General features: G+C 43.4%; 1 protein-coding gene across 1 annotated transcript; it reads right to left on the bottom strand.

The window, feature by feature from the left end:
* Positions 1 to 7,816: 7,816 nt before the first annotated feature.
* Rnase6 (ribonuclease A family member k6) lies at positions 7,817 to 9,753 on the bottom strand. The gene is made up of 2 exons (XM_021204102.2): positions 9,627 to 9,753; positions 7,817 to 8,675 (listed from the first exon to the last, which is right to left on the bottom strand). The coding sequence occupies exon 2, from the start codon at positions 8,668 to 8,670 to the stop codon at positions 8,209 to 8,211; it is 462 nt and encodes a 153-aa protein (XP_021059761.1). The 5' UTR covers positions 8,671 to 8,675; positions 9,627 to 9,753; the 3' UTR covers positions 7,817 to 8,208.
* Between the last annotated feature and the right edge of the window lie 256 nt (positions 9,754 to 10,009).

The following is a 10,009-nucleotide window of genomic DNA, read 5'->3' as shown; positions in this document are numbered from 1 at the left end:
TCCTCCTCCTCCTCCTCCTCCTCTTCCTCCTCCTCCTCTTCCTCCTCCTCCTCCTTCTTCCATTCCTCTCATAGATGCAGCTCTGTAACAGTGAAAAGTTCTGCTATGTGATTCTAAGTCCTAGACCACCATCAAAATATGAGGCCAGCTACTGATTGAATCCTTGAGAATGGAATTGAGCAGGTAAACAGGAGAACAGACATAATTAAAAGAAAGTTTGGGGTAATTAGGTATATGATATCAAGAACCAAGTAAATATAAATGGGACCTAGAGGGTGAGAAAAAGAACCAGAGCAATGATGTAATTGAGTAGATTCCCTGTGTCTTTTAAGTAACTGGGTTGAAAGAACATAACTGATCAGTTTGTTCAAAAGTAGAAATATGTATGGTTTTTCTTCTTCTCACAAGAAGCAAAGCTCACGTCCCCCAGTATTTCACAATATATTCTTGGCTTTGGGAAGGTAGTCCTAATCTATTTCAAATATTGCTATTTTATCTAAAAGGTCTTTGCTTTACACCCACTACTATGGTCTAAATCGTGGTCTCTAAGCTCATATGTTGAAACCTTAACACACAGTGCCATAGAATATGACTGTGTTTGGAAATAGAGCTTTTAAAAAGTGAATAGATTAAAATTAGGTGAAGAAGGTATGATCAAAGCTGATGGTGTCTTGATAAGAGGAGAGAGTCTGGACCCAGAGAGAGACACCAATCACATGCATGCACCGAGGAAAGACTGAAGCTGAGCATCCGAAAGCCAAGGAGAGACCTCAGAAACTAATCCTGCCAGTGCCTTGTCGATCTTGGACTTCTGGATTCCAGAACTGTGAGGGAATAATGTCCTTTCAGATGCCTCATCTGTGGTCTTATCTTCTGAAAGCCCAACAGACCCTCTAAACAATCCTCCTGCTTTAGTGTATGAAGGCTGCTTGTTCCTTGAATCAGTGCCCTGTACCATCCTTTCTACCCTAGTTCCCCGAATGACTCCCTTCAATGCTGACATCATGTCTCTCGGATGATTACGTCAACATTTGGTGTTGATAAGAATGGAAAGAAAGTGGCTACAGCACGTAATTCAATTATTTGTGCTGAAGTGGAAGGAATCTCAAGAGAATAAACATGTGATCCAATTACATATACTGCCTTCCCATAAGAGAAGCCATCTGTAAATATAGTAAGCACTTTCTCTATTGACTATGCATCCAAACTTACAGGAAATACAAAGGCCTCCATAGAAGCAAATTGCAACAATTTGCCTTTGGATAATCATTATCAATTTTGCTTAAAATGTTTGCCATGCAATAGGCCAATTTTCAGCATTATGCAATAACCATTTTAAATGCTGTTTGGAATAAGGAATAAACATTTCATCAGGTTCTTAATAAATAAAAAAAAGAATGGAGAGAAGGTCTCCACTCTTCATGTCTTTATCACAAGAATATTCATCACTTTTTTTTTTAATGGCATTAAGAATATAATTGTAGGCCGGGCGTGGTGGCGCACGCCTTTAATCCCAGCACTCGGGAGGCAGAGGCAGGTGGATTTCTGGGTTCGAGGCCAGCCTAGTCTACAAAGTGAGTTCCAGGACAGCCAGGATTACACAGAGAAACCCTGTCTCGAAAAACCAAAAAAAAAAAAAAAAAAAAAAGACTAGAATTGTAGAAATCTCCCAAGAAAACAGGAGAAAGACATGTATCTATATTACCGGGCTCAGTAAATAAAGAGGCTCAGGACTCCAGCTATTTCCTGAGTATCATTAACCTGATTGCCCCATGTTTCTTGTAATACAGGATCCAGTCTTGGCATCAAAGGGTGTTTAATTGTGCCTGTTTCTCTCTACTGTTTGTGACATTCTGCTGTCTAGGCAAGTGCTTCTGCCTCCAAGACTTCTGAAGAACTAAAAGACAACCTGTGTGTAGGCTTAGGGTTTTTCCAAAACCTACTTTATTAAGGGTTCATAAATGCTTTATCTTCTCTTCTAGCTCACCACCCATCAGAGGTAGTGGAAAGGGAAGGTTAATAGGACAAAGGGGGATGTGGACCTGTTTAGAAATAGTTCTTTGGGGGATTTCAATCTTCATTGTCAGGATATCAGCAGTTCAGTTCACAGGAATCACTCTCAGCAGCTCAGACTATTCGCAAACACCATTTATGGATCAGCAACAGCAGTCTGAGCCAGAAGAAACGTTGAGGCTCTGCCAGTTTTGGCCTGAGTCTGCAGAAGTGGCAAGAAGCCACAGAAAACCAACAAAGAGTGGTAAAGTGAGCCAGTGCCACAGTGTCTTCCATTGTTTGTTGGGTTATACTTCTACCCTTTCTAAACACCACGAGTCCTCTCAAACATCTGTTCCAGCGGAACATCACATGCCCCCTTTCCAGGCAGCTCCCAGACAAACACCACATGTCTGTTTCCAGCAAAACACCCTCCATGTGCCTGCCTTAGTAAAACATTCCCTCATAAGACAGTTTCCAGAAAAACATCACACAACACCACTGTGTCTCCAAAGAAACCAGAAGTTTCCACTTCACCTGGGATCTTCCCAGAGGTTTAATACTGTGTCGCTAACCTCTCTTTGACCCCAGAAACTGAGCTCAACAGACTGTACCTGATACCTATTCCTTCACTTCCCAACATCAGGTGGGTAAACAGAATATGAGTCCAGTGAATCCTTAAACTGTCTCATGGCAAAAGACTGGATAGAAAAAATACTGTTTCACCTAACAGGCTTACTTTATTTTCTCTAACTTTTTTAATTGAAAATGAGTTTTTTTTTTTTCCATAAAATAAACTCTGATCTTGTTTTCTTTTGTCTTCATATAATCTCTGGGAGAAAAAAAAAACCCTCATATTATTTCAGTAGGAAAGATCACTGTTGTCAAAATAATAACAATAATAATAATAAACCAAGAAATCAAACAAGTCAGTGACAGTCGATATTTATTATCAGCTTGGCAGGACGTAGAATCAACTGAGAAGCCTCTGGGTGTGTCCCTAGATTGTGTTAGGTGAGATAGAAGAGTCCCACTGAGTGTGAGTGACACACCCTACAGGCTAAACAGAGAGGAGCCAACCAATGGAGTGCCGGCGTTCTTCCCTCTGCTTTCTGACTGCAGACTCCACGTTACCTCAGGAACTTGCTGTCATGTTTTCCCTGCACCATAGACTATGCCCTTCTCAAACCTTTCCTCCATACATTGCTTCTTATTAGGTACTTGGTCACGGCCATGAGAAAAGCAACTAATTCAGTAGGCATATTATAATGCTCCAAATTAACCTGTAGGCGCCACCTGCCCAGAAAACAGGTAACTTCCTGAAATGCTAGAAGTTGTAGTTCTTGGAAGATAACAAAGCTGTGGGGCAGTGGACCCTGTCTTGGTAAGGTTGAATGGGTTGGAACCTTATACCAGAGAATGGTAGGAGCTTCACCTGCCTCTGACCAGGCCCCTGTCACTTGACCACACTTACTACATAGCTAAGAACATGACCTATGGCCACATAGATCAGAAAAGAGTTCTCTACTCTAATGATGTAGATGGGCCCTGAGGGTTTAGCCAGTAACTGTCCCGTCTCAGACATTCCTTCCTGCAAAAGGTATTTAATCTCTGATCCACCCTGAGGAGGTGGTATGCACCCATTTCCCACAACGAACAATCAATAAACAGTTTGGAACCAAAGACTGTCTCTTTTATGAAGAACCACTGTGGGGAGCATGGAGAATGCCTATAGGTTTGTCCTTATGCCACCCCGCCCTCAACACAGCAACACGTGGCTTGAGATCCAGCTTGGATATTCCAGGCAATGGTTCTAACCAAAGCCTATCTCTTGGTTAGAATTTAATATTTAATAAAGCTTACTTGAAATTTGGCCCAAAATTGTAGAGTTGGTTTTTCTGGCAACAGTCAAGATGAACAATACCTGTTGATCACACTTATAATTGTAGCACAAACAAGTTAGGTGCTCTTGACTAAGCCTAGTTGTGTTCTTCCCAAAGCTAGGAAAAAATAAAGTGGGCAAGTGAGTGAGGCACCTGTAAGGGTTAGAAATTCAAGCTCAGTTAAACTCACGGTGAGTTCTAGGTCACCCTGAGGTTCCGTCTTAAGAGAGGGGGTCATGGGAAGGAGATAAAATTTAACCCAGAACAAACTGGAAAAGTTAATAAAATTAGCATATAAATCAATGAAGTCAGATAAAATAATATTTTAAAATTTTGTTTTATACGCATGGGTGTGTTGCCTGTATATAGGTCCGTGCACCATGGACGTGTCTGGTACTCTTGGAGACCAGAAAAGTTTGGCAGATCCCTTAGAGCTAGAGCTTCAGGTGCCTGTGAGTGCTGGGAATTGAACCTAGGCCTTCTTGAGGAGCAGTCAGGGCTCTTAATCACTGAGCCATCTCTCCAGCCCCAAACAATAAATTTAATAAAACTAATGGCTCAGGGCTAGGAAGGAGGCTCAGTTGGGGCCAAATTTGCACACCCCCAGGCCCATTGTTTTTAGCACAAGACACCCTACTTCCTAAATGCACCTTAGAGAGAAATAGTTAGACCTCAGAGCCTAGAAGTTTTCACTTAGGATTACCTGTCTTAGATCTACTAGAAGATTCCTTTACTCGGGATCATTTACAATTTGCCAGTAACAGCTCATATTAGATATGTTCTCCCTGCCTTGCAGTATTTATTGCTTGATGCTGTTCAGGGTCATGGCCGATGGTTCAGACAGATTTCTCATACCAAAGGCTATAGGAGCCAGTCTATGTTTAGACAACAAGATGCTGATGTAGATATCTGGAATGAGTCAGCTAAAACAAAGCAGACAATGGCCATCTGGGGACAACAAAGCAATACAAAACCAGGTTCCTGGGAACCTCAAAGTAAACATGATGCAATCTGTAATGTAACTATTTTTGGCAGTGTGCCACCTTTGTGTGGTTTCTGAAGGGAAATGAAATTTAAGATAAAATTTGAGGCCTGATTTATGTAACTTATGTCAAATAGTCCAAAGAAAAAGTTACTTACAAGCTTAGAAGCCTGGGGCTGAACAAGGCCGGGTATGCCCGGGTATGCCCAGGCAAGCCCGTTGTTATGTTAACCAGATGTTCTGCTGCCCCAGATAAGCATCTGCCCCTTGGGATTCCTGACATCCTGACTTGCACGTACTACTCTGCTGACGTGTAATCATTCTGCTGATGTTTAAATGAGCCAATTGAATGCAACCGTGCCAATTCTCCCTAGCCCCCCCCCACCCTCTCCCTATAAAAACCCCTAGCTTTCGGGCTTTGTGGTCGATTCCTCTGTCTTCTGCTGCCTCCTGTGTGAGATACGTATCGGCCCAGAGCTCCGTCATTAAACTACCTCGTGTTTTTGCATCAAGAAGGTCTCTCGAGTTTCTTTGGGTAGGCCCTTTCCCGAGATCGAGTGGGGGTTCCTGAAAGGGGGCCCTACAGTTTCTATTGCTATGAGAAAACACTATTTCAAAAACCAAGTAGGGAAGTAGAGGGCTTATTTCATCTTATAGCATGTAGTCAGTTATTCAGGGACATAGGGGCAGGAACTCAAGGCAGGAACCTAGAGGTAGAAACTATTACAGCTCTTAGAAAGGTTGTATGGCTTACTGGTTTTCTCTTCATGGCTTCTTCTTTTTTTTTTTTTTTTTTTTTTTTTTCGAGAAAGGGTTTTTCTGTGTAACCCTGGCTGTCCTGGAACTCACTTTGTAGACCAGGCTGGCCTCGAACTCAGAAATCCACCTGCCTCTGCCTCCCGAGTGCTGGGATTAAAGGCATGTGCCACCATGCCCGGCTTCATATAGCAGCCAGGATATCAGGGGGTGGCACTGCCCACAGTGGGCCAGGCCCTTCCACATCAGTTACCAATCAAGAAAATGCTTCAAGCCAGATATAGTGGCACATTCCTTTGATCCCAGTGTCAGGAGGCAGAGTCAGGCAGAACTCTGTGAGTTTGAGGCCAGCCCATTCTACATAGAAAATTCCAGGGCAGACAGGACTACATATCTCAACATAAAATGTAATAAATAAAATAAAATAATAAAATACAATGCTCCAGAAGCTTCCCACAGGCCAATTTGGTGCAACATTTTCTCAACTGAAGTTCCTCTTCCCAAATAACTCTAGTGTGGTTGTTTGAATAAGAATGGCCTCCATAGACTCTTGTGTGTGAATGCTTAGTCATCAGGGAGTGGCACTATTTGAAAGAGATTAGGATTTGTGGCCTTATAGGAGGAAGTGTGTCACTAGGGGTGAGCTTTGAGTTTTCAAAAGCTCATGAGGAGCCCAGAGTCTCTTCCTGGTCTGGGTGTAGAACTCTCAGCTACTTCTCCAGTGCCATGTCTGCCAGCCTGCCACCATGTTCCCCACCATGATAATGGACTAAACCTCTGAAACTGCAAGCCAGCCCCCATTAAATGCTTCTCTTTATAAGAATTTCCATAGAATAGTAACTAAGGCGTCTAGCATAAGACAAATTGACAAAAAACTAGCCAGCATACTCTACAAATATGGCCTTGGGGTAAGAGGCCTGAGCTTAGAGCCTCCACCTTCACTAGCTTGGCTGTTTGTATCTTTAGATCTGTGTGTCCGTTGTGGGGTAAGCTTACATTCAACATAACTCAAACATCAGATCAATGCAACTGACAAAAAAAAATTATTGCAATCAAGCTGCTACTGATTGATCAGGGCCACAGAACTGACTTGGGAGCTGAACTTCAGGGTGGGCTGTAACATTGTCCAATCACATTTTGATAAAAGGGATGTGAGCTAGGGAGTTTTCACCAATCAGGTTAGGAGTAGGTTCCTGGGCCTGGAAACAGGATCCTAGTTCAACCCTTCCAGCAAGATAGAGAAGATGTCTGGACTCAGACAACTGCTCCTTTGTAGCCTCCCTGAGCCTTGAGCAGGTTGGCTCAGACCTGTTCTGCCACTGTGAGCAAGACCACCTAGGGTGTAGTCTTCCAACCTAGATAGGTCTATTTTTCCTGCCACCTCTGCGGGGGGTTTTCTCCAAGACCCAACTGCTGCTGAGAGGCTAAACCTGTCTTCCCCAGACATTCCTGAGTAAGCAATAGCCTGGGGACAAAGCAATGAGATCCTGGCGTCGTGGGGGATGGGCCTTCCCCCTTTATAAGCTCAGACTCTTAAGTAAATGTTTGTTGGGCCTTGATCAGTATCTTTGTCTTGGTCTCCTTATTTCTCCCATGCAGCCCCAGCCTCCCTTTCAGAAACCCGGTTCATGTAGCTGCGGGCGGCTACACCCCTTTACAAGTTGTCCCTGAGATGTTTGGATTCAGACAACTGTTTCCTTATAATAAAAACTGCTCATCTATTGGGAAGTCCCCAGCTCCCCTAGGGCTTGGGACCTTGAATTTATCTTTTCTCTATGGTTAAATGGAGTCTGAAATGAAACCGTAATACTTAGAATCGAAGCTTCTTTTGCTTGTTCCCAACATGTCTACCTCCACGTGATTTGGGTGCAGCCAGTATGTGCCTGGTGCCACTGGTGTCTGCTTGCCTGGCAGCTTCAGGCAGGAGTGAAAGATGATTGTGAATCCTCAAAAAATCTCTCCAGCCTCCTGGCCCCCAGTGGCCCTCCCCCTTTCCTGCTTTGGGAACGAGAACCCCACACAGTAGGAGGCTAGGGGGAAGCTAGGGACTGAGCAAGAATGGAAGCGCAAGTGAGGGTAACAGGATTTAATAAGAGTTGGTTACATAGCGATGTTGAGCCCACCCTGACCAAATCAGACCCCTGTCAAAAAACAACAAACAAACAAACAACCCAGAAAAATAACACTCATCATATTAAAAAAGAAAAAAAAAATTCTGCCTATGAGCATAGTACAATAAAGCTTGACCCCCAAAAATTACAGGATAAATTGTTCAGTGGCTTGGTCCATCTTTATACTTTTCTTATATTCCTCCTTCAACAAAGGTAACCCCAGAGCAGAAAATAATCTTCTTTCTTTCTATTTTTTTTTTGGGGGGTGGGGGGGCTAGTAAGATGATTGAACCCAGGGACCTCTGTGCACTAAGCAAGTGCTCATTTACATAGCTACATTATAACCCATGCACTTTTTTTTAACTCCATTTTGATAGCTTAGGCATCTTAATTCTTCCAACACCTTCCCTTTTCTGTGGGAACAAAAGGCAACGTGGAATAAACTGTAAGAGAACCTGTGTCAAACAGAAGTAAAGACCTAGCCTCACACAATCTTATCTAAGTGCACAGGCACCAGTTGGTAGGGAGGGTCTTCCTTCTTTGGGTGTTCACAGGCCACAATAAAGAACTTGTATTGGTCAGCATATTTATAGCGGCAGTTAGGATAGGCTCCTCCGATGTGTGAGCAGTCAGTCATCTTGACCGGCTTTGTGCTTTCGTGGCAGTTCTTCCGACCATTCTTGCAGGTGATATTGCGCAGCCTACAGGTAGCAGCCACATTCTGGAAGGACTCCTGCAGAAAGGTGTTTTTCTGTTTACAGTGTTTGGTATAATTGTTGACGCCGCGCATGGCTGTGTTGCATGGCTGAGGACTTGTCTGTATGTGCTGAATTTCAAACCAGCATGCCCTGGTGAGACCCTTAGGCTGAGAGCAAAGTAGACACATCGGCTTCCACAGCTCCAGCAGCAATAGGAGAGGAAAGTACCTGGAAAGGTCTACCACCATGTTTTCTGTGTAGGAAAAAGGAAGATTGTGGTGATAGAAGAAGCAATAAGAGCAAACATATCTATCACAATTAGCTTGATTTTCCCCCTTCCTTTTATGATTTCATAGCTCTTAAAAAAGGAAGTAAGCTAGTTTCATAATTCTATGAAAAATTTGAAATCTAGTGAGGAGGTCAGAGATGAGTAGACTGCCCTGATTGTCACCTCTCATACTCTTTGACCTATATCATACATGCAATGCTTCCTGCTGGGATCACAGCACAAATGCCAGTGCATCCACAGATCTTCAGAGAAACCAGAAACGTTAAGCACACGAGATTGCCTTTCCAGTGGGAAAGATGAAAACCCCTGTCCTTCCAGTCAGAAAGCTGAGAACTGGAAGTGGTTAGCATCCTGGTGACCTGTGTTAGCTGTTGGGCCAGCCGTATTAAGCTCCTGCAACCAGGACTGAAGGATGCTCCTAATATAAATGACTCTTACAGTCAGAGGCTCCCCCAAGGTTCCATAATAAGGACCAGAAGTGGCTAATGACCCAAATGACTTCTATGCTCTCTGTATGCCTGAAATCAGGTCAGACCCTTAGGCCCTTAAGCTAGTACAGGTAGCTTATCCTTAGAACCCATCTTCTTTGAAGAAATGACACTACCCTCAGTTGAGTTTCAATATTATTACAGTTCCTTGTTCATGGGAGATTGAATTACGCCAGGAAACTTTTTTTCCAAATTATACTGGGCTTAAATACACTGAGAATAAACCGCCTGTGATTAAACTCTCAGAAGTCAGATCCAGTCAATCTGTACCCGATTTTCGTTCTTATCTCTTTGTGGGGGTTCCCTTTCCTGTATTATACCTGCAGCTTTCATCTGTCATTCCTTCTTCCATGTTTATCTTCCCCTCCAGTCTGCATTTCCCAGCCAGCTCTGCTGCCTGGCCAGGGCCCGGAAGCACCTCTCTTACCAGGTGGTTGTGCTGGGCTCCTATGGTGAACAGGCACAGAAGATCCGTCCCAGGCTCAGAATGTTTTGTTTGCTTCTCTTCTTCAAGCCAGTCACAGCTGCCTAGGTGGGGCACAGAAAGACTTATTCTTAAGCCTATGAAAGAGAAACCTTAGATTTTGCAGAAGTGTAGTGGGGTGAGACTCCACCTCCTAGTGAGCTCTTTTACAGTTTCAATGTCAGTGAAGAGGAAGAATAAACTCTACTCAAAAACCAAGTAGCCTCAAAGCTCAGATTTTTAAGGACCTGATCACTTGCTGTGGGTTTACACTTCCTTTTTGACTGGAGCTTCCGGTTTTTTTTGAAGCCCTATGATTTCAGGTTTTTGTTTTTTTTTTTTTTAAC

This window comes from Mus pahari, chromosome 8 (assembly GCF_900095145.1).
Source record: "Mus pahari chromosome 8, PAHARI_EIJ_v1.1, whole genome shotgun sequence".
Lineage (NCBI taxonomy): Eukaryota > Metazoa > Chordata > Mammalia > Rodentia > Muridae > Mus > Mus pahari.
This window is presented reverse-complemented; position numbering and strand designations above follow the sequence as displayed.